Here is a 23,939-nt window from a genome sequence, read left to right on the forward strand (position 1 = left end):
ACTACATCAATGGACAGATTTGTCCAAACAGAAAACCAACAAGGAAATATTTTCTTTGAATGACACACTGGACAAGATGGCTCTAATAGATATTCAAAATATTCTATCCTAAAACAGTGGATTACACATTCTTTTCAAGTGCACATAGAACATTCTCCAGAACAGATTACATGTTAGGACACAAAACAAATCTCAACAAATTCAAAAAGACTGAAGCTATACTATCTTTTCTGACTACAATGCTATGAAACTAGAAGTCAACCACAAGAAAAAATATGTAAAGAGCACAAATACACAAAGGTTAAATAACGTACCACTAAATAATGAATGGGTTAACCAAGAGATCAAAGATGAAATTAAAAGAATACATGGAGGGGCGCCTGGGTGGCTCAGTGGGTTAAGCTTCTGCCTTTGGCTCAGTTCGTGATCTCAGGGTTCTGGGATCGAGTCCCACATTGGGCTTTCTGCTCAGCAAGGAGCCTGCTTCCCCCCCCCCACCTGCCTCTCTGCCTACTTGGGATGTCTCTCTGTATCAAATAAATAAATAAAATCTTTAAAAAATAAAAAATAAATTAAAAATTTTTAAAAAGAATACATGGAGGTGAAGATAAAAACACAATGGTCCAAAACCTTTGGAATGCAGCAAAAGCTGTTCTAAGAGGAAAATTAATAGCAATACATGCCTACCTCAAGAAGCAAGTAAAAGCTCAAATAAACAACCTAAACTTATATCTACAGGAGCTAGAAAAAGAAGGATAAACAAAACCCAAAACCAGTAGAAGGAAGGAAATAATAAAGATTGGGACAGAAATAAACAAAATAGAAACTAAAAAACAATACAACAGATAAATGAAACCAGGAACTGGTTCTTTGAAAAGATCAACAAAATTGATAAACCTTTAACCAGTCTTGTTAAGGGAGAGAGAGAACTCAAACAAAATCAGAAGGAAAGAGGAGAAATAACAATCAACACAATAGAAATACAAAGAATTATAAAGAATATCATGAAAAATTATATGACAACAAACTGGAGAATCTAAAAGAAATGGATAAATTCCTAGAAACATAAATCTTCCAAAACTGAACCAGGTAGAAATAGAAAAACTTAACAGATCAATTACTCATACAAAATTGGATTGGTAATCAAAGAACCACCAAAAATAAATGTCAAGGACCAGATGGTTTGGCCATCTGGTAAATTCTACCAAACATTTAAAAAAAACTTTTATTTTTTTTAAGTAATCTCTACACCCAATGTAGGGCTCAAACTTAAACCTAGGAGATCAAGAGTTGCACTCTACCAACTGAGTCAGCCAGGCACCTCCTCTACTGAACATTTAAAGAAGAGTTAATACCTATACTTCTTAAACTATTTAAAAAAAAAAAAACATAAAGGGAAAGAAAGCTTCCAGATTCATACTCTGAGGCCAGCATTACCTTGATACCAAAACCAGAGAAGACACTACAAAAGAAAGACTAACAGGCCAATATCTCTGGTGAATAGACACACAAAAAAACCTTGACAAAATATTAGCAAACTGAATCTAACAATACATTTTTTAAAAAATCATTTACCACAATCAATGGGATTTACTCTTGGGATGCCAAGGTGGATCAATATATACAAATCAATCAACATGAGGGGCGCCTGGGTGGCTCAGTGGGTTAAGCATCTGCCTTTGGCTCAGGTCATGGTCTCAAGGTCCTGGGATCAAGGCCGGCATCGGACTGTCTGCTCAGCAGGTAACCTGCTTCCCCCTCTCTGTCTGCCTCTTTGCCTACTTGTGATCTCTCTCTGTCAGAAAAATAAATAAAGTCTTTTTTAAAAAAATCAACATGATACATCACATCAACAAGAGAAAGGATAAAAGCCATATGGTCATTTCAGTTGATACAGAAAAAGCATTTGACAGTGAAAACACCCATTCATGATAAAAGGAAAACAAAAACCAAAAACCAAAAACCTCTATGGGGCACCTGGGTGGTTCAGTCATTTAAGTGTCTGCCTTCAGCTCAGGTCATGATCCCAGGATCCTGGTATAGAGTTCCATGTTGAACATGCCTGCTTCTCCCTCTCCCTCTGCCACTCCCCCTGCTTGTGCTATTTCTTGATCTGGTGCTCTCTCGCTTGCTCTCTCTCAAATAAAAAAAAAAAAAACAAAAAAACAAAAAAACAAAAAAAAACCCACCCTCTGCAGAATAGGTTTAGAGGGAACATACTTCAACATAATAAAAGCCATATATGAAAACTCACAGCTAATATCATACTCAATGGTGAAAAACTGAGAGCTTTTCTCCTAAGACCAGGAATAAGACAAGGATGTCCCCTCCCACCACTTTCATTCAACATAGTACTGGAAGTCCTAGCCACAGCAATCAGACAAGAAAAAGGAATAAAAGCACCCAGTTTGGCAAGGAAGAAGTCAAACTTTCACTATTTGTAGATGCCATGATTCCAAATACAGATAACCTGAAAGACTTCACCAAAAAACCACTAGAACTGAAAAATGAATTCAGTAAGGTTGCAGGATACAAAATAAATTTGTAGAAATCTGATGCATCTCCAAACAGTACAATGAAGTAGGAGAAAGAGAATTTTTTAAAAAAAATCCCATTTACAAATGAAATATAGTAAAATACCTAGGAATAAACTCAACCAAAGAGGAAAAAGACCTATACTTTGAAAACTGTAAAACATTAATGAAGGAAATTGAAGAAGATGCAAAGAAATGGAAAGACATTCCATGTTCATCAATTGGGAGAATAAATATTGTTAAAATGAAAATACTAGCCAAAGCAATCTATAGATTTAATGCAATCCCTATCAAAATACCAGCAGCATCTTCCACAGAACTAGAATTTGTATGGAAGCACAAAAGACCCCAAGTAGCCAAAGCAATTCTGAAAAAAAGCACAACTGGAGGACTCGCAATCCAGATTTTAAAATATACTACAAAGGTATAAAGATCAAAACAATACGGTACTAGCACAAAAACAAGACACATTAAATTAAAAAACAAGAATTACCATATGATGCAATAATTCCACTTACTGGGTATTGACCCAAAGAAAAGGTAAATACTAATTTGAAAAGATATAAGCACCCCTATGTTTATTGCAACATTATTTATGGTAGCCATCCAGGTGTTCACGGATAGATGAATGGCTAAAGAAGGTGTGTATACATGCACACGTGCATACACACACACACACACACACAGAGGAATATTACTCAACCATGAAAAAGAATGAAATCTTGCCATTTGCAACAATGTTGCTGACTCTAGGGAATATATTCCTAAGTGAAATAAGTTAGAGAAAGACAAATACTATATTATTTCATTCCTATGTGAAATTTAAGAAATAAGACTCATGAACAGAGCGAGAAAAAGACAAATCAAAAAACAGACCCTTAACTATAGAGAACTAATGGTTACAAGGGGTGGGATGGGGAGGGAGGATCACAAAATGGGTGACAGGTATTAAAGAGTACACTTATGATGAGCACTGAGTAATGTAGAGAATTACTGAATCACTACATTATACACCTGAACCAATATTTATTATAAATTATTTATATTGGATTTTTTTTAAACGATCAAATGAAATCAGGGATGTGAGAATATTATGCAAAAAGTGCTTTAAGCTTAAAAAACTAAGCAATTATTTAGGCTCAACTCCAAACATTTTCTCTAGAAGAGGAAACACACTGCAAATCTGAAATCCCTAAACACCCAGGTGTTTACTAATATGGCTGTAGTTCCAGGGTGCCCTCAGAGAAAATGTTTCCTGGGACCATATGTTGAGGTTGAGGAATATGTTGTTGGCATCTAAGGCACAGTTCTTTTTTTTTTTTTTTAAGATTTTATTTATTTATTTGACAGAGAGAGAGAGAGAGAGAGAGATCACAAGCAGGCAGAGAGGCAGGCAGAGAGAAAGGGGATGCAGGCCCCCTGCTGAGCAGAGAGCCCAATGGAGGGCTCTATCCCAGGACCCCAAGATCATGACCTGAGCCGAAGGCAGAAGCTTAACCCACTGAGCCACCCAAGCGCCCCTAAGGCACAGTTCTTGAATATAAAATAAGCTCAGACTTTTTAAAATTTTATTTTATTTAAGTAACTCTACACCCAACATGGGGCTTGAACTCACGACCCAGGATCAAGAGTCCTATGTTCCTCCAACTGAACCAGCCAGGTTCCCCAAGCAGGAGCTTGTCTTTAATGACTAAATAAATAAATAAATAGCTTCCTGTTCAAACACACCCATTGTTTCCCCCACAGAATATATTGGTATGCACTCCTATTTAAAAACGTAAAGGTTGTTGAATGCGAGGAAATTCTGAGAAACTGTGGGAGCCAAGAAGAGACAAAGGCGACGCGACAACGACATGTAATGTGGAGTTGCGGAGGGGACACCGGGTCCAAGATATTAAGGAAAAGCTACGGAAATCCGAATAAACTATGGGCTTTAATTTGGAATACTGTATCAGTATCGGTTCATTAATGGCAACGAATGTGCCACACTAATCTGGGCTGTTAAGAGGAGAAAAACGCTACGGGATGCACAGGCTCTCTGTACTGTCTTCCCCATTTTTCTGTAAATCTAAAATAGTTTTAAACGCGGTTATGTAACTGTCCTAAAAACCGTTTACTTTAAAAAAAAAAAAAAAAAGCTAACATTATTACTTGAACTTGAGTTGTTCTCACTTTTTATTCTTTCATCCAATTGTTCAGCCGGCTGTTCTGCTCTCTGAGGACCTCTGTGTTTCCACGACCGCCGGGGAGGCGGCTGCTGGCCGCGGCCGGAGGCCGGCACCGACCCGACGCCCGGGCTCTGAACCAGCGTGTTTGAATGAAGGTCAACGTGACGGAAGGAACCGGCATCTTTTATCTGCCTCCTTAATCAGCATTGTCTTTTTCTCAAACAAAACAAAATTCAAGTGTTCTTTGACATTCACAGTGTCAAGGTATCTTAACCACGACCTAAGCGAGGAGCAGTTTCCGGAGAGGCGGCGTCTAAGGTCGGCCTCCCCAGTCCCGGGCGCTGGCGCAGCAAACGCGAGGAGAGAGGTCAGGAGTCGGGCTCGCTCGCCAAGGGGAGAACTGTAAGACGCCGAGGGCGCGACCCAAGGCTCTCTAGGTGGCAAGTAAGAAACAACTCTGCGGACTCAAGCCTAGGGTTTCTGACACGCACGGGGCGCATGTGGGGACGTCCTACCTTGTGGCCTGGAGGGAGCGCAGGGTAGCGACGCCCGCGCGCGGGGCTGCTCCGGGAAACTCAGGAAATTCCCAGCGGGCAGCCGCTCCTTTTAACTCCACCGGCCGGAATCCGCCCGGGGCAGGTGGGGGCCCAGGGCTCGACCCCAGCTCAGGTGGTATAGGGGCTCTCCCACTGTTAACCCCGTGGAGTTAGGGGGTGGGGGCCTTCCCCCCGCCCCCGCCAGGTGAGTAGGGGTGGAGGGGAGCTGGCGAACTGACGCAGGCGCAGCAGCTTCCTGGGAGCAAAGCGGGGGCAGAGGTAAGGGTCCGTCCTGACTCGGCGTGCGGGGCGCTTCGCGTCTGCCTTTTTACTGCCTGGTCTCTGCCTCCTGGACCTCGGAACGCCCCAGGTGTATTTTCAGACACCCCAGGTGGTTCTCATTTGCGGCAGGATTGAGAATCACTGCCTTTATTCCCCAGAGTGGGCTTCCGCTTAGCTCAGATTTGCCAGTGCCCCGCCTGGCCTCTCCCAGGCCATCTTTCTAACTTCGATTTCTCCTGGATGGATTCCCTCCGTGTTTCCCGATTTGAGTGTCCTTGTTTGTCTCCAGCTTTCCACCAGCCATGCGCTGTCCTTGGTCCTTGGGTCATTCACTCTTTACAGTTTGAATTCCCAAGAAAGAGAATTTTTTTCGCTCTTTGCCACTGCCAGGATATGCATGGGGTTTCATGGCCGTGGGGTTTTGTGGCCACAGGTCCCCTTGCAGGCTGGCTCCCTGGCTGCTAGTTGGGTGGCCTACTCAGGGGAGAGATGGTCACTACATGAACCCCTGGGACCAAACGGTCCTGGGGGTGGGGGATGCACAGGCCAGTGTCCCTTAGATTGATTTCTCTAGGCAGTAAGCACTTACCTCAAGGTGCTTTGGATTTTCCACTGGAAAACTGTTTTCAAAAAGACACTTGACTCAGAAGTTGCACCATCTCCACTCTGCAATTTTCACAAGTAGCACTTAATCAGAATGCTAAGAGTTGGCTGTGTCAGATGCAGTGTTATACTCTGGCCACACAGATTAAACAATTTCTTCTTATTTAATCAACTAAAAAGAAACTTGGATTCCTCCAACTTTCCTTTTAATCTTGGAGGGAGATCAGCTGCAGAGGGGGGAGGGGAGTCCCTTGAAAAAGTTCTTGTTGCCAGATTTGGGAACAGACATGTGGCCGTGGTAGGGCTGACACACATTTCTCTGGGCCTGAAGAGTTGCCTGGGGTGGGGAGTTGGGGTCAAGCCAAGGAGGAGTCAGAGTGTCCCTGGTGTCCCTGGACCCCTAGCAGGCCTGCAAGGCCTCATCACCTTTCCCTCCGGTCAAGAATACCTGTTGTTTGTCCCCAGCCTCTTTGTGGAACAGAACCCCCCACTTTTTGAGGCAGTTGCTCTTCCCTCCTCTCTGACGCAGAGTCGGGAGAGAGGCTACTGGGTCACGTGGCTCCTGATTCCAGGTGGGCGCGTCGGAGGCCTTCCCTGGCATTCTTTGGACTGAAACTTGGAAGGAAAGTCTGCCCTTCTCGTGGCTTGGACATTAAGTATAAAAATAAAGAGCTCTGGGCAGGACAGTGAGTCCTACCCTGGGAGTAGATGGTGAAGGCAAATCCACGACAAATAGATCTATAATAAAGCTGATCTGCAGAGAGAAGCAGACAGGAGCTGCAGAAACCCAGGGGTGTCGTGGGCTCCTAACGGTTAGCCATCCCCCATCTTTTCTGCAGTTTGGCCCTTCCACCTCCCCTTCAGTATGTGAGATGCCCCAGTGTCCTGCCCTTACTACACATGTGGACCAGTGTACACAGCTATCTACTTCTCTGGAACATACCCTGAAACCCAGTGACTTCAAACAACAAATATTTCTTTCCTCCCCGTCTCTGTTGGGCAAGAATTAGAGGAGTAGCTTAGCAGACTGGTTCTGGCAAGCTGCAGTGACTGTGACTTGGGAGGACCCACTTCCAAGATGGCGTACCCAAATTGCTCTTGTTTGGGCAGGTTTGGTTCCCTGCTGGCTATTGGCAGGCCCGTGCTGTTGGCTGTTGGTACGAGGCCTCGGTTCCCCACATGGACCTCTCCACAGGCTGTGTGAGTGCCCTCACAACATGGCAGCTACCGTCCCCCCAGAGTGAGCAACCCGAGACAGAGCAAGGAAGAGGCCTCAGGGCCTTTTATGACGTGGTCTCTGAAGCAGCCCTTTGTCCTTTCTACTGGATTCAGTTCTTTAGAAGCAGATGACTATGTCCAGCCCACTCTCGGGACAAGTAGGCTCTACAAGAATAACCAACATGTGTCTAATTCTGTGATCTCTCTGTCCTTGCTGACTGCTACCTTCTTCTGGCCCCTGGGACTCCATTCTTCAGTGTTTCCTCACTACACCACCTAAAAGCTGTCCTCTGGGGCACTCTCTCGGTGGTGTCTCTGATCCTCTGTTCTGTTTTATCCAGGCTTCTCTGCTCTTACACAACTCGGTGAATCTGTTCCATGTGAAAGGCAGCTCCGCCTTGGCAGGCCACCAATCCCACCCCCATGCTATGGAGATGGAGAGTATTTTTAAACCCCAAAATGGGGGCATGGTGTATGAACAGCACATTTAAAATTTGTGCTGCTCTGAAACTCAGGCCCAAGGTTCTTTTAACCACATACTTTCATGACTTAGGGAGGTACTAGGGATCTCCAGAAATGATGGTGACCACTGGTTTCCCTGGAGAGCAGCTCCACGAAAGACAAAGGAGACATCTAAGGAAGGAGCAGATGGTCAACCTGTCATCACCACGGTGACTGGGGTACTGAGGACTGAGAGTGGCTGTGGACACGGCCTCAGAAAGCAGTCCAGGAGGGAAGTAGATGTTGGGGGGTAAGAGCCCCACTGTGAGGGGCAGGTGAATGAACCCCTCAGGGCTCCTCGGTTGCAAGCAACAGACACTGACCAGACTGACATGAACAATAAAGAATTTAGTGGAAGCACATGGAACAATCACAAAATTTCTGGGAAGGTTGGTGAACCAGCTTCTGAAATTGGGCAGGAACAGGAAGGCTCTGTCACTAGAGCCCCCAGATCATGCCGCAGACCCAAACACCGCGACCACCACCACGGAGTGCAAAGACAGCAGCCTGTGACACTGACTCCGTCATTGTCAGTAGCCAGAACGCTGGACCTGCAAGCCATGGAGGTTCCCTTGTGGCTCGCTTGCTCCACATTCAAAGTCCAGATCCATCTGACGGGTGAGTCTAGACCACTGACTTGCGCCCATAGGCAAGGGAGCTGGGAAACCAGACCTTTCTTGCTTCTGCTGTGGGAGATAGGCTGCACCTCCCTCCGAGATGCGGAGGGTAGGGGATCTTCAAACAGGAGAAAGACCTTGATCCTGACATCCCAGACTCCTCAGGGTCCACTTCAGGGAGTGGAAACTGAAGGTCTAAGAGCATTCTTGTAAGAAGTTTGGAGGGGGAGGGAAAGATAGGCATTCAACCAAGGGAACAGCCAAACCCAAGGATATTTTTTTTTTCTCTTCTTTTGGGCAAGATTAAGGGGCCTTAATAGCAGTTTTCTAGAGGAGAAGAACCAAGAAAATGCCTTGACATGACAAAAGGGGCTAGCACTCCTGTCCACAGGTACGGCAGCAGGACACGACTCTCCGAGGACGAGAGACCTTGGGACAAAGGACAATGCCTTTGAAACAGACAAGCAAGATGCATCACCAATGACTCTTCAAAGGTTTCGGTTGTCTGTTGCCTTTAATTAAACTCTAAATAGAGAACATATTCTTCTATGATTATAAAACAGAAATGTCTATGAACAAAATAGATAACTTTTTGGCAAATGCCTAGGAAAGGATGGTGTCAGCCAAGTTCATCCAAGGCATTGAGCAGCAGCATCTACGCGGCCCGGGCATGGTCAGTGTTTGGGGACGGAGGTAAATATCCGCAATCCGTGCATCCCTTTGATCTCTTCTTTCAGCGCCTAAGCAAGGAGGAGAGCATCACTGTTTTGCACTTGACACTGAGCAGTTTCTATGAGTATCTGTATACAACTGTCTCCATGAGAGGCCCTGCCTGTGCTTTGTCTAGGCAGTTTTGCCTTTTTTTTTTTTTTTTTTAAGAAAATAGTTTTTTTAAGTTAATGTCTAAGGAGGCTCAAAAATCTAAAGTTATAGAAAGGCATGCAGTGAGGTTTCCCCCAACACCTGCCCTCCACCACCTTCCATTCCCACCTCTGTCCCCAAATGAAAGAAGTGGTGTCAGTTTCTTGTGTGTCTTTGCAATGATTACAAAATGCATGTTTAAGCTAATATGAATACATATCCACCCCGCTACCTTTTAATAACACACATGGCAGCATGTCAGACACTTTGGTCTACACTTCCCCTTCTCCACTAGCCACCGGAGATCTTAACTGTGTACTGCTGGTGGGCCTATCAATTTGCCAGGGATATGGGTAGCCATGTGCCTCTGGCCCAACCTGATTGGTCCAGGGGTGACACATGACCCAAACTGGGCCAATCAGAACCTCTGCTGGGATTTTTCTGTGTGGAGCCTTGTCTGTTGGGTCACTACCCTTGAACAATGCTGGGGGCCATGTTCTCCAGCAAACAGAGAAAGCCCATCTCCAGTAGGAGAAAATGAGGCCAACACTCAGAAGCCAAAAGCTCAGAGAGGGGGAGAGAGAGAACATGAAAAAGAATAAGCAAAAGAACTTGCTTAAGACCCTGAATCTAGATATGCCACAAAACTAGGTAATTTAATTACATGGGCCAGCTAATTCCCTTTGTTTGCTTTTGCTACCTTACAACAACAACAAAAATTCCTAACACATGTAGATAGGTTTATAGGGCGAAGGATCCTTAGAGACAGACACTCCAGTCCTATCCATTTCTTTGATAAAAAAAAAAAAAGAAACAGAATCTACCCCCTCATTTACACTCAGCAAGAGAGGAACAGAATTAGGATGAGAAGCTGATGTTCTGGCCACTCTTCATTCCCCTGGGGCTCCTGTCCAGCCCTGATGCCAGGAGCTGCCGTGTGCTGGGCACCAGAGAACTGCCGGACCCTCTCCCTATTCACCTGCAACCCCCTCAACTCTGCAGACAACAGAAATGCCCTGGGAAAGAAGCCTCATGTCATGGTGGGGGGGGGCGCGGGGAACGGGGCGGGTAAAGGAACACAGCTCTCCCGGCCACAAGCTCTCTGATTTCTGCAGGCACAGAATGTCCCCTAAAGGCTGTACCCATGCCTGTGTTTGGGCTGTCGCCAGGGCCACAATCCTTAAAGCCTCCTTGGCTAGGTGTGGGCCCAGCCACCCTTTACTAGGAAGGCCTTGATCCCCTCATGCCCTGTGTACTTAGCCCTCCCAGTGCCTTCTTCTAGCTCTCATGCAGGCTTCCAAGGTCACCCAGGTCACAGTATCTCCCATCTACAGAGGGCCTTAAAGGTCATGTGGGTCACTTCACAGTTGAGGTCCTGGTAGGGAAGTGACTTAGCCACAGGCCCACAATTTATAAGATGCCGTTTGGGTAAACATTTCTCAGCGCCTGCTATTGTGCTGGGGTCACAGGTGCAAAAGGCATGGGGAAAGGATGAAAAAGATAAAGGGAAATAATACAAGGGCACAGAAAATGGACATGGTGGACAGTGACAGGTGCTGCTGGACCCTGAGGCCACGAGCGCTGCTGTGGGTGTTCATGGGAGGGGGTCAGCCTGCCTTGGCTATTCGTGGAGCGGGGCAGCTGGGAGTGGGACGGGCAGAGAGGCCAAGCACCAAGCCCGGGAGGGAAGGCTGGGAACCTGTCACAATTCATGGGGAGGAGGCCTGGCTGTGAGTCAGGAGCAGGCAGCGAGAGACGGAGGCAGGCCACAGAGAGGAGAGTGGGTCTGGACTCCCTGGGCCATCAGGGCACCACTGCAGGGCACTGGGGTGGGCGGGAGGCACCGGCGGAGGCACCCTCCAGGTGCCTCCAGGTGAAGAGGCAACAGACAGCAAAGAGGCCAGAGCAGGGGAGAGGACTGGTACTGCCTGAATGCCTTCCATATACATCACGAGGCTGGGCACGTGTGGCCAACACATCCTGCGATCTCTGCACACTGAGGCTTCAGTCCTGCTGTGAAGAAGACAGCCAAGAAGGAGCCAGCTTCCTCCAACACAAAAGGGAACTCAGTGCTCACTTCCCTCCCTGTGGCTGTTCCCTAGCGTGGGAATAGGATGGATGGCAACCCTGGGGCCTGGCCCAAAGTCAAAACCAGTGACTATTCCCAAAGAGAAGGCTGATGAACCCCGGGAGCTGAAAGAGGCCAGGCTACGCATCCGCAGGGTCCCCGAGGAGAGGCACGTTCCTGCTGAGGGTGGAGCAGGTGTGAGTCGTGACAGCGGGGATGCCCTGTCCCTGGGGAATCAGGCAGCGACTGTCTGACAGTAGTGGATTCCAGTAACAGATGGACCAGGTGGCCTTTTCAGGACCTTTGGGGCCTGAAAGTCTCGTTCTATTAGGGTGACTAAGCAAGATCAATGAGGAAAGCTTCACCCCAGCCCAGGGCCACCAGGACCCCGCCCGACAGCCTGGGCATCCAGAGTGACCAACCATCATCCTCCCAAAGCTGCTGACTCGGCACCCACGGAGCAGAAGCCGGGCTGTGGAGTCTGCTCCTCTCTCCTTCACTCCATTGCTAGGCCAGCCTCCTCCTCCATGACAGCCCCTGGGAACCGTGATTCCCACTACCTCAAACAGGTGGGCAGCAAACTCCGGGTCCAGCTCAGCCCCGCTGCAGGCCAAATGACTTGCTCTTAAAGATTTTGCCTTCTGTTGTTCCCCATGGACTCCCCCATGGCCAACACCTGCAAATGCAACCCTTGGAAAAGGCCCAGGAGTGCACAAATCCCTTGAGGCATATGTACCGGAGCCCTAGCAGCTTGCTGTGGCTAATGAGGGCCCCCGCCCAGGGTCAGGCTCCGGCTCAGCAGGCACCTGGCTGTGGATCCACATGGCCTGCCTGTGGGGCTCGCAATGGTGGCCGGCAGCACTTGGGGGTGCCAAGTGTGGCTGCTGGGGTGTCGCGAGTGACAAGAGCACTAGGGCTAGCAGGGGCCTTCTCTGAAACGGGAGCGCGTGCAGCCACCAAACATTTCTGTTTAACCAAACATTTCTGTGTAACCACACCAGGCCAACTCTCCTTACTGTCTGCAAATGCTCCACAAAGACCGGTTGAGCTCCTTTAGGGGCCAGCGGCCAGGTGTGGGGACACAGAGTGGACAGAACAGACCTAGGGCTGGCCCATGTGAGCTCGGCTTCCTAGGACCCTGCCAGTCAGCACGCAGGGCTCTTCCGCTCCGAGGGTGCCGGGGGAAGTCCAAGTGCTGCAGGGGTCCAGAGGAGCCCTGAGCTCACAATGATGAGGGGACATTGCCCCCAACCCAGAGAATGGCTGCATCCCCCTGACATGGCGCAGACTCCGCGCAATGCTATGGACAAGGATGACAATGGTGATGGCCGCTGACGTTTACGAAGGGCTACGAGCTGTCAGTGTTTGCAGTGACACACGTGTGCTCTACCACTAATCTGCAAAACAGCCTTTTGAGGCAAGTACTATTTCTCTCCCTGGTGACAGATTAGGAAATGGAACAAGGGTGGTTTAGTAAGCTCAAGGTCACAAAGCTAAAAAGCAGCACAGCCCACATGTGTAGTGCAGGCAGACAGACTCCAGAACCTACATCTGCAACCTCCTGCAAGGGCAGCCCCAGCCCAGGGGATGGGCTCAAATTCACAGTGCCCCTAGCGGCCCAGGCACAGCAGGCAGCCAGGGGAGTTCTGAGGACAAAACCCAAAGTCCTACTGGTTGGGGATGATTTGGGCCCGTCAGGGCCTCTCTGTGTTGCCTGCGCTCCCACCCCTGAGATCAAACGGGACTAGAAGCACTTGGGGGGAGCAGAGTAGCCCTCCTACCCCAGACGCCCCAGCTGGTCCACAGCACACCATATGGCCGTAGGTGCCCACATGCACGTGAAAGACTGGGCTCCGTGAGGAAGTCAAAGATGGATCCAAAAGGGAACAGCCCACAGAGGGATGATGGGGCCAAGGGACAGTTAGCAGGGACATAAGTATCTAGGATGAGAGGCAGAGAATGCTGGAGGAGGGCGGGGACATCCATTCCCTGCCAGGCAGGTGGCGGGGGCAGCATTTTGAGCTGGATGCCGGAGAGGAAGGGCACCCAGGCAGGAGGGCTGATCTGGGCAAAGGTCCAGAGCCACAGACAGAACAACGGGCAGGGGCCAAGGGAGGCTTCGTTTGGAGAAGGGTGGGGAAAGGCCTGGAACAGCAGTCTGGGACATCTGAACTAGAGACACAAGGGGCCACGGAGGGAGTCTCATGACCAGAGCTGTGCTGGACAAAAATGAAACTAGCTAGCTCCCAATGTGCAAGACAGAATAATGTCAGACACACCTGCGGTGGGGGGTGACTTTGCAGATACAGGCCAGGGGCCCAGCCTGGTATAAATTCCAAGTAAAATAAGCACAGATCATTGAATAAACTGGACCTTAGTCTGGTTAAATCTGATGATCCAGACCCCCAATATCCTGTCCCTGGGTCTGGGGCAGGTAGAGCAATTCTCAATCATGCTGTGCCTCAATTTACACATCTGTAAAGGAGTCCAAAGGGACGCTAAAAAAAAAAAAAATCTTCAAATCTACAAAAACATCTGTTTTTTAGTACCTGTATGTTTACAAATATATACAGTAGACATTGGTAGCATTATACAAAGAAATAAAGAAGGAAATGCAAAATAACTATTGGGTGGCTTGTTTTCAATTCTGAATAAAATTCCTATTTGCCCACAGTCTGATTCCAGATAAGTTCCACATTGTATTTTTCTCAGGTCTTGAATGCTGCCTGCATGAGCCTTATTCTTTCCTCAGGCTGACAGTTAAATATCATCCCCGCTCGTCAGGCTCTTTCAGGACACAGGGTACCAATGGCAACAGAGCCGTGTTGCTTCTACTGACCTGATTTACCATCTGGTGCTGCTGGACAATTCTCTTCTCCTTAAATTCTTCTGACTCGATCCGGATTTCATACATCGCCCCACAGCCTCCTGAAATAAACATGACTCAAAGTGTTTCAATTATTAGCTTACGGCAGCCACCGTCCCATATGTCCTCAAAGTACGGTATGATCCAAAGAAGGTCTAAATATTCTTATTCAGCACAAAGTTGCTAACATGGTGAGAAAAACCTCACGGCTGACGACTGGACCACATGCTCCCCGCAGGGCCGCCTTGGTCCAAAATGTGCTCTTCCTTTTGCAAGCCAGATGCACTCACCCAGGATTATGCCTGCGGGGCACGGAAGAGACAGCACAGAGCATGGAAGGCCTAGGAAATGTCAGTTTGCCTTGTGTTTTTGTTGACAGGCCAAGAAACCCCATGGAAGAGGGATGGGAGAGGCCGAATTTCCTTGTTCAGCCTTCCAAAGGAGTGGCAATCAGTCTTTTTTTTTTTTTTAACGATTTTTAAGTTTATTTATTTGACAGAGATCACAAGTAGGCAGAGAGAGGCAGGCAGAGAGGAGGAGGAAGCAGGCTCCCTGCTGAGCAGAGAGCCCGATTCGGAGCTCGATCCCAGGACCCCCGGGATCATGACCCAAGCCGAAGGCAGAGGCTATAACCCACTGAGTGACCTAGGCGCCCTGGCAATCAGTCTTTTTAAAAATGCAAAAACACACTAAAGTTTGTTTTGAAAAAAACCTGTATAATACTAATGCAAAGAAAAGACAGGAATGGAAGCAGGAGAAAGGGACACAGCAGGACAGTGGAGGTCACAGACATGGTGACCATGGAGCTGCATAGGTCTCTCTCTCTTTTTAAAGATTTACTTATTTGACAGAAAGAGAGAGAGAGCACAAGCAGGGGGAGCAGCACTGGGAGAGGAAGAAGCAGGCTCCCTGCTAAGCTGGGAGCCGGACATGGGGCTCGATCCCAGGATCCTAAGGTCAGGACCTGAGCCAAAGGCAGATGCTTCACCAACTGCACCACCCAGGCGCCCCTGCACGGGCTCTCTTTAGGCCCTCCTGGTCTGTGAGCAGCCTCAAGGGTCTCATCCTGGGCTTCCATGGGGCGGGAATAGATTTCTGGTAGAGCTGTCAAGGCAGACCCTGTGGTGGACACATCCACCTGCACCCACATGGCTGGGGAGCTCATGCCGATGACCGATGAAGTATGCTGTTCTAGCATGAACCAATGTGGGCAAGAGACCACATGTCCCCTGTGCTCGGAGCACCCAGCCAGTTTGTGAGAAGTGCAAGTTACTCATCAGGCTTTATGCATACCAGGAATACGAGCTTTGCTTAACCAAGCTTCCTGGCCTTGATTCCCTTTCCACACTCCATCCAGGGTGAGGCAGACCCAGACCAAAGGTCAAGTTCCAGCTCTGCGTGACCCAGGCCTGGGGCAGGTGTAGGACTAGGAAGGTCAAGACCTCAGAGCTGGGACATCACAGAGGGGGCTCTCCTGACCTCCCATAACAACGGGTCTTTGGATTGATGAATTTGTCTGTAGTTTCCCATAAAAACTACTTTCTAAACTTTCTCCCAGTGCTTGCAGAGGTTAGGTTCTCAGAGAAGCAGTGAGCCCTCATGGCAATGCAGGATGTCAAAGATACATGTGCACGCCCACCTAACTGTCCCTGCTGAGCTGTTCCACACGTGTGACTGAACAAAGGTCCTATCCTCCTGGCCTGTGGGTGCAGAACTCACCTCCCCAGCACAGGGACTGAGGACAGAGTCTGCCTGTGTCCCCCTGTGTCCTGGTGCTGGTTCCAGTTCTGCCACCTCCTCCCTGGGAGGGCCTGGGCAGGTTCTCTGGCCTTTCTGGGCTCGGCTCCTCGTGAGGAAATTAAGGAAGTTATTTTCAAAAGGATAAAATCCTTCTGAGGTCTGCTCCAGCTCACCTTCCAGAAAAATGTGGAGAAAGTAAAGTAATGTTCATCTTCAAATCAAATTAAAGACTGTGGACCTGAGCCCTAGGGTGACTGAGAGGGACCTCATCCGACCCAGGTGAGGCTAACAGCCACAACAAGTCCTCCCAGCCGGGCCTTATCCCCACACACAGTTTCCCTCTGACGCTTTCATGTCCCCACCTCCACGCCATCAGCTGGGAGAGGCTGAATTCCATCCGTCCAAAAGTCTCACATATTGAGAAGCTGCTGATGGTGAGTGTGCTCTGCCCAGCCCCCTGCCCCTTGCCAAGGGCAAAATCCCTGTGGAAAAGAGGACAGAAAAACCTTACCTGAAATGTCAGTGACTTTGATAGCTGTAGCTCCAGGAAACTTTTCTTTGAGTATTTGGGTCACTTTGAGCTCCCCCTCAGTTTGCGAGGCAAACATCCGCCGGGCACAGTGAAGAGGAAGCTGCGAGAGAACAGAGAAGAGTCATCGCTCAGCAAGATGATGGCACCCCCCAGGCCAGGCCAGGCCAGGCCAAGGTGCAGGCCTACCCGCCACTGCCCTGCCAGCCAGGGCCCAGGCCCCCCAGCAGCTTGGCCATGGGCTCCATCCCAGGCACTGTGTGGCATCGCATGCCCACTGACGCTCCCTAAGACCCAGAATAAGCTTTTTGGGGAGTTAGTGGAGGTAGAGAGTGGAACTGTAAGTTACACTTTGACTCCAGACACAAGGCAACTCAACAGATCTTTGAATCCCTCATGATAACACTGTCAGAGAGACACCATCATGATGTCAGTTTTGGAGGTGAAGACACGGGGGGGACTAAAGCAAGGGCTAAGGTTAGGTTCACTGGTGAGATGGGGAGCCAGAGCCTGGGCAACCCGCCTCAGAAGACATGCCTCCCAGGCCAGCGTGCCACCGACTACACACTGCTGAAACCAGACGCCACCTGTGCTTTAGGCCTGATTCACATTCCACACCCTCCAGCAGGATGTGGCCTTGTGACCTACTGCTCAGTAAGCCAGCTACACTCTGTGACATGTACCAATTCTTACTGGAGAGAAGTAGCAGAATTCTACTAAATTACCTGAAGGAGAAATATTTTTATTTACCATTGGTAACAAGACTCCCTCTGCCCCCAGTGGGGACCATAGGGAGCCAGTGCTTCTGAGGGGGACGTCTCCAACCTTATGGGATGAGGAACAAAAAACCAGATCTGCAGCCCTTTGACTGGGCTAAGCACATGCTGAAAGGGAGACTGACAAGAGAGCTTGGCAGGCCTTGAATGTCCAGCTGAAGATTTTGGAGTTTATTAGGCCTCTTGGTGCCAAAGTCACCTGCACAAAACAGTGCCTTTTGAAGTTAGCCCAGATGAGAGGTGTTATTACAAACAGAGTACACAGGGACTGGAGGGGGATGGCAGGTGGGATGCAGGAGTGCTGTTCATCTGTGCTGGTGCTGAACGTACCACCCCTTCAGCCTTTAGTCCCACTTGTCCTCAGGCTGTTCCTGAAGGCCTAGAGCAGGGTCCTGTGGTAGAAACTGTCAAAGCACCTTCTTCTTTTTTAAGTAGGCTCCACACCCGGTGTGGAGCCCAACGCAGGGCTTGAACTCACCACCCTGAGTTCAAGAAACGAGCTGAAACCAAGAGTTGGACACCTGACCAAGCCACCTGTGCCCCCTGAAGCACCTTCTTTAAAATGATCTGTGCACTGGCTCTTTCACCAGCTAGTTTCAAAGGCCAAGACTGACTCTACCCTGTTACTGCAGCCTTCCAAAGCTGGGCCGGGACAGGCCCTCCGGGAGACTTGGGTGATGGATGGCTGAACGAATGAACAAATGAACAAGCAGAACGAGCACAGCACGCAGGGCATGACTGCTCGCACCTACAAAGAAGTCGCCGTTCCAGCAGGCAGCTGAAAGGCAGGTCAGAAAAATGGTCTGGAGTGAGACGGAGGGACAGAAACTTGATGTTGTGGGCCTAAGACTGGGCTGGAGGAGGGGGAAAGATGGAGCCTCTTCTGAGGACAGAGCCTTGGAGGGGCAAGGGCAGAGGGTAACCAGGTGGCAGGCAGAAGCAGTAATCGCTAAGGGCTGAGGGGACTTGACATTACTGATTCCTTGGGAGGTCTTTCCTCCGTTTAGCTGATCTGCAGGCAGCGGCCTTTACACGAGCAATGTACTGACAAAATCCCCAGAGCCCCGACTGTCCGCGCGGAGAGTCACCCCCTCTTCATACTTCGCGGAGGCAGGAAGGAGAGAAAGTTCGGAGAGCGCGTGGCGAGTGCCCTCTGCTGGGCTTTTAGTCAGGGCGTGTGGGGCTTGGAGAGGGTTAAGGTCCCAGAGGCTGGGAGGACTTGCCCAAAGCCCAGACCCTCGCACTCTCCGGCAGGCACGCCAGGACTGCGAGCTGGGGCTGCCGGGTCTCCGGCTCGGTGCGTCCACATCGCTCTCTCCGCGCCCGCCGGATCCCAACGGTTTCCGTGTCTGTTCCCCTCGCCTCCCCACCTCCACCGGCTCAGGCAGCTCCGCCAGCGCGCGCCAGAGCCTGACACTCCTCGGAGCCCCGCCGCCCGGGCCCACGGAAGGACCCAACCCACGAGGAATGAATGAGAGACGGGAAGGGGAGGGCGCCAGGCCCGGCGCCGCGCTCTCCGCGAGCCTGTCCTCCAGCCTCGACCGGCCCCGCGGCCCCTCCGCAGCTCCCGCCCGGGAACCACAGCCCGGCCCCGCCCGCGCTCACCCCGCGTATCCCGCGGAGCAGCGGCGCCACCACGGCCGGGCTCCACGCCGCCATGCCCGGCCGACGCGGCCCGGCGCCCGAGGTCGCCGCGTCCCGTGAGAGGCGCGGAGCCGGGGACCGGAAGCCGTCGTCGCCGCGGGCGAGGCCGCCCCCTGCCGCCCGGAGGTCGCGAGCTGCCCGGCTGCAGCTCCCGGCCGGTCCTCGCCCCGGGGGGCGCCTCCTCGGAACTTGCTGCTCCGCCAGCTCGCGCGTCTGCCCCGCCGGGTCCGCGCCGAGCTCCGCCAGCCTCCAGGGGTCGTTCCACCGGGGGGCTCTTCTTGCCCAGCCGGGGGACGCCCGGGGTTCTCGGCCCTCCGATCCGAGTTGCCCACAGGCCAATGCCCCTCTCGCCCTAGGAAGGCCATCTCCCTTCCCATCCCCACCGCCGGCAACCTGGCTTCCAAACTGGGGAGTGTGGGTTTCTCCCTCCAGAACAGGGGGGCCGTGGAGGGACTTAAAGCAGGGGAGTCGTTTTCAGATTTGCGTTTTAGAAAGATCGTGCGAAGAGGAGGGACTGTAGGGGGCCTGACACTGGAGATGAGGACAGAAGTTCTGGCGCTGCCGCGATGGTCCGGGTGAGGTGTGAGGTCTCAGCGACAGCTGGAACAGCAGGGATGGAGGAGTGGCTCTGGATACTTGGGAGGGGAAGGGAACAGAGTGACTGGACTGGGCAGCGAGGCTGAGGTAGGTGTCTGGTGTGGACAGTGCGATGGGTGGAGGAGGGCGAGGTTTGTCGTGAAAGGGGCCAACAAACTCGGTTTGGGTTTTGCCCGAGTTTAAGGTGCCTGCAGAGAAGCAGAGCCGCAGACCGTAGAGTCCTGAGAACGTAGTGGAAGCTGCCGGCTCGAGGACAGGTACGATTATCCAGTAAGCCTGCCCCCACCTCTGGACTGATTCACACACACCTCAAGGCCTCATGCCCTTTCTCTCTCAGGCTGTATATTTTGGCAGTCTGGTAAGCCCTGCAGACTTCCCCAGTTCTCACTATTGCATTCCGGCCTGTGCCATCACCATGTTCAGTATGTTCGTCCACACGTGGGACAGGCCTACAGTTGCCCTTATAGTGATCACCTAGATATATGCTTATTCATTCCAGTACTGAGTGACTTCTGTTTTGGGTCTCATAATTTCTCCTTTGGATTACTCTAGTAACCTCTCTCATATTTTTTTGCTTCGTTCCTTAAAACATCATGGCTGGTGGGATTAGGGATAATTTGCTAACTTTTCATTTTTCTTCTCAGGAGTAATTAAAACTACCAAAAATATTTTACCCATTGTGTAGTAGTGAACCACCTTTGGCTCCTCATACCACCAAGGTTCAGAGGAGGTCGACCTCTCCTCCCCTGAGAGTGGTCACATGACCCAGGTCATGGCCCAGCAGGCACCGATTGGTTTGGGTTGGTCAATGATCTGAGCCGGCCCAGTGAGAATTGCTCTAGAGACTCCTCTGGCACTCCGGAAGAGAAATGGTCCTTTGCCACCGGCTGCCATCTTTGTAATCATGTGCGTAGCACCCGTTTAGAAATGAAGTAGATCCAGAAGTTGTTGGGAGACAGATGTTGAACACTGTAGGGTGCCAGAAATAAGCACTGAAGTCATTTTAGTTGGTTAGTGGGTTTGTTACTTGTAAGACACCCACGTTAAACTCACTGATTTGTATTGGACGAATTCCTCTTTTGGTGAAAATAGATAGTTTTTCTTATCTTCAACCTTTCTCTTCTTCCTAATTTCATGATGGTTTACATTATTATTGTTATTTTGGACAGTCTGCCCGAGTATCCTCCCCTTCCCATCTCCACATTGCTGTCAGAGCTATCTGAAGTGAAAACCTGTCCATTATTTGCTTATCGAAAATCCTTCTAACCCTTCATCACCTACTGGCAAAAACCCAAGTTCTTTCATATGATTTAACCCCTACGTACCTGTCCAGCTGACATCCATCCTTCAGTAATATTGGACGGCTGGTGCCTCCTTGTGCCATCTATGTTACAAGCTTGCTTATGTGGTTATCCAACTTCTAAGCCAACTCAAGCCTTGTCTTCTTCAGGCAGCCACCTCTGATTGCCCCACAATAAACTTAGGGGCCCACAACTTGTGCAGAACTTTGATTGCACATATGGCAATCGGAGAACTCTACCGATTTATGTGGGTGTGTTTTTCCCAGAGATCCCTGACCTCCATCCCAGGGTCTAGATTTAGTTGTCAGCTGCCCAGCCTGGAATAGAACAAAAAGTGCACACACTAGGATTACTGCACAGAGCTGAAAAGTGGTTTAGCCATTCTAGTTCCAGAGTGTGAATTTGAACCTTTTTAGGAAAGGATTTACAGAACAATCTCAGCAATTCTGGGCTTCCAAATTAGCTTCAACTTAACATTTCAAGTGTAGCTTTTTATGATAGAAGCAAATAAAAGGCCAGTTTTGTTATGATTGAAAAGTATAGTAGCTTTAGTCCCAGGAAATGGGTCTATCCCTTCTGCATTTTACCTTTTTTTGCTCTGAAATTGAGATTCTCTTATCTTCGCTTATATTGGTCCATGGTCACTCATTTACATCTGAGCTAATTGCAAAAAAACTCCTTCAGGATGATCTCTTTGGATACATTTTTTTTTTACCCCATAGGTATAAATTGCAGTCATTTTGTTTTATAGAGCCTCCTGGCACTCGTCAGCACACAGAATTTTCCAGATGCATCCCAGAGGAAAACACTGGTCTATGAACTAGCTATCTGAAGTCAGAGCATCTGTGCCACCTTCTGAGAAACATTGGAAAATTCTTAACATACCTCTATTCCTGCCCCCTTCACAGGTGGCTGCAAGGATTAAATAAGACAACCCGCTGAAGGACTCCCCTGAACAGGCAGGTCCCCTAAAGAAGTGGTATTCAAAGCACACATCAAAGAACCTGTGTATTCAAAGAACCTGGCCAGAATCTGAATCAATAACTGACTTCCTTCGCTTAGCAAATACACTACAAAAAAATGTCAGTTGAACAGTGTGCCCAGAAACTTACATTCTAGTGCCAACTCCCTTATCTTTTCGCAGAGCGAGAACAAAAAGTTCAGGGAAGGAGCCAGTCCAAGTTTTTTGAATATCCAGCATGAATTTTGCTGTGAATCCTAAACCTCCATGTAAAATCCAGCAAGTTGCCCACTCTGTAGCAGCCAGGACAGGGGTATGTGACCTAAGATCTACCAAATCTGAAGTGCCCATGTTTTTATTTTTATTTTTGTCACCCATGTACATTTTTTTTTTTTTTTTTTTTTTTTTTTTTTTTTTTTTTTTTTAAGGAAGACACAAGAAAGGAAGAGTTTTAGGGAAAATTCTTTATTCTGGTCAGGGCTGATGCAGCTGGCTTTTGGGAGGTGCTGACCCAGAAACTGACATCTAGTGGCCAACAATAATGGTGCAGGCCATAGTGTCCATTCCAAGCCCTTCAGCAATGAGTTATTGGCTAGAGGGCCAGAGACAGGGTTCAGACTGTTCTGGCTGTGTAGATTTGAAGCCTGACTCTGGCCCTCCCGAAGATTATTTGGGTTATTCTACTACTCATTTACAAAGTTTAAAAGAGTTTTCAAATTTAGACATTAGACATCGTTACATTTTTGTGAGCGATTTTAATCCTATTATTGAAATGTAACAAAAAGAAATCCAAAACTGAGTAAGAGTGTATTTATATCTTATACAAAATAGGAGTATTAACTCATATTATTTAGCTATATTAACTTCTAGGGGCGCCTTGGTGGCTCAGTCGTTAAGCGTCTGCCTTCAGCTCAGGTCATGATCCTGGGGTCCTGGGATAGAGCCCCACATCGGGCCCCCTGCTCAGTGGGGGGCCTGCTTCTCCCTCCCCCTTTCTCCCTGCCTATGTTCCCTCTCTTGCTGTGTCTCTGTCAAATAAATAAAATCTTTAAAAAAAAAAAAAAAAAGCTCAAAACAATTCTATCATTGTTATTTTGCATTAAAATAAGGTACCTATAATTCAGACCTCCAAAAATAACTTTCTCCTACAGGAACAAAAACTGGCCATTTGGGGTGGGCGGTGTTTTATAGAAATGATGAGCACTCAGTTCAAGGTCAGAAAATCAGGAGTCCATTCTCTCCTCTTCCCTTTTCTCAGTCCACAACCAGAAATATGCAGAAAGAGATCAGGTTGGTTAATGTAGAGACTACGGATTTTTTTGTCTGGGGTGGGTTTTAGCCACTATAATCATAGGCCTAGTTTCTTTCTTGGGGGTGGGGGCCCTGGAATATTTATTTCAGGACTTCCCTTTCCTCTAAAAGTTAAGGAAACATTTTAGCTACTAAATGGTGACCAAAGACAACCTTCTATAGAAGCAAAAACTTTAAGTTTCACATTTAAATAGAAGTAAGTGTGAGGGGCGCCTGGGTGGCTCAGCCGGTTTTGTGTGTGATTTGATTTGGGCTCAGGGTCATGAGATCCAGCCAGTGTGGAGTCCACTTGCCTCTCTCCCGCCCCCCCCATCCGCCCCCCCTTGCTCAGGGGAATATGCATGTACACTCTCCCTCTCTCTCAAATAAATAAAATCTTTAAAAGAAAGTGTTGAGGCACATACTTTAACCAGTCATTTCTTTTAATATATTTTATTCTGATGAAGTTACAAAAGTAGATACAAAATACTTTCTTTAAAAGTACAATTAACTGACTTAGAAAAATAGATAAAGCCCCTAAAGGTTTAAAAATACAACATAAATTTTCATGTAAAGAACATTTAAAAATATTTTAGATGGTAACCAAGACTAACTTATGCAAACTACTGTTGATGTAGATCAAACATAGAATCTTCTATTTAAAAACCTATAGCACACTGGTAATCCATTTGGATTTACAGAATACTTGTCTGGAACAGAATTTGAGAATGAGAGAAACCCAAGTGAATTTCAACGCAGTTGCTTCAGTAAAGTCACCGCTATCACATGCAGTGTCATCCCCCCGAGCCTTGTATAGTCGGAAATATCAAAATCTAATGCGGAACAC

At 48.6% G+C, this 23,939-nt stretch overlaps 1 protein-coding gene across 2 annotated transcripts; it reads right to left on the minus strand.

Annotated features, from left to right (window-relative positions):
• Window positions 1–8,954: 8,954 nt before the first annotated feature.
• On the minus strand, window positions 8,955–19,049 carry BOLA3 (bolA family member 3). 2 transcript variants are annotated; one of them, XM_059188087.1, is made up of 4 exons: window positions 18,905–19,049; window positions 16,506–16,626; window positions 14,228–14,316; window positions 8,955–9,199 (listed from the first exon to the last, which is right to left on the minus strand). In XM_059188087.1, exons 1-4 carry the CDS (start codon window positions 18,956–18,958, stop codon window positions 9,134–9,136), a joined length of 330 nt encoding a protein of 109 aa, XP_059044070.1. In that variant the 5' UTR covers window positions 18,959–19,049; the 3' UTR covers window positions 8,955–9,133. The 2 variants fall into 2 exon arrangements, with proteins under 2 accessions (XP_059044070.1, XP_059044071.1); XM_059188088.1 differs by lacking the exon at window positions 14,228–14,316 and having other exon boundaries at window positions 18,905–19,043.
• Window positions 19,050–23,939: the final 4,890 nt, after the last annotated feature.

Source organism: Mustela lutreola, chromosome 9 (assembly GCF_030435805.1).
Source record: "Mustela lutreola isolate mMusLut2 chromosome 9, mMusLut2.pri, whole genome shotgun sequence".
NCBI lineage: Eukaryota > Metazoa > Chordata > Mammalia > Carnivora > Mustelidae > Mustela > Mustela lutreola.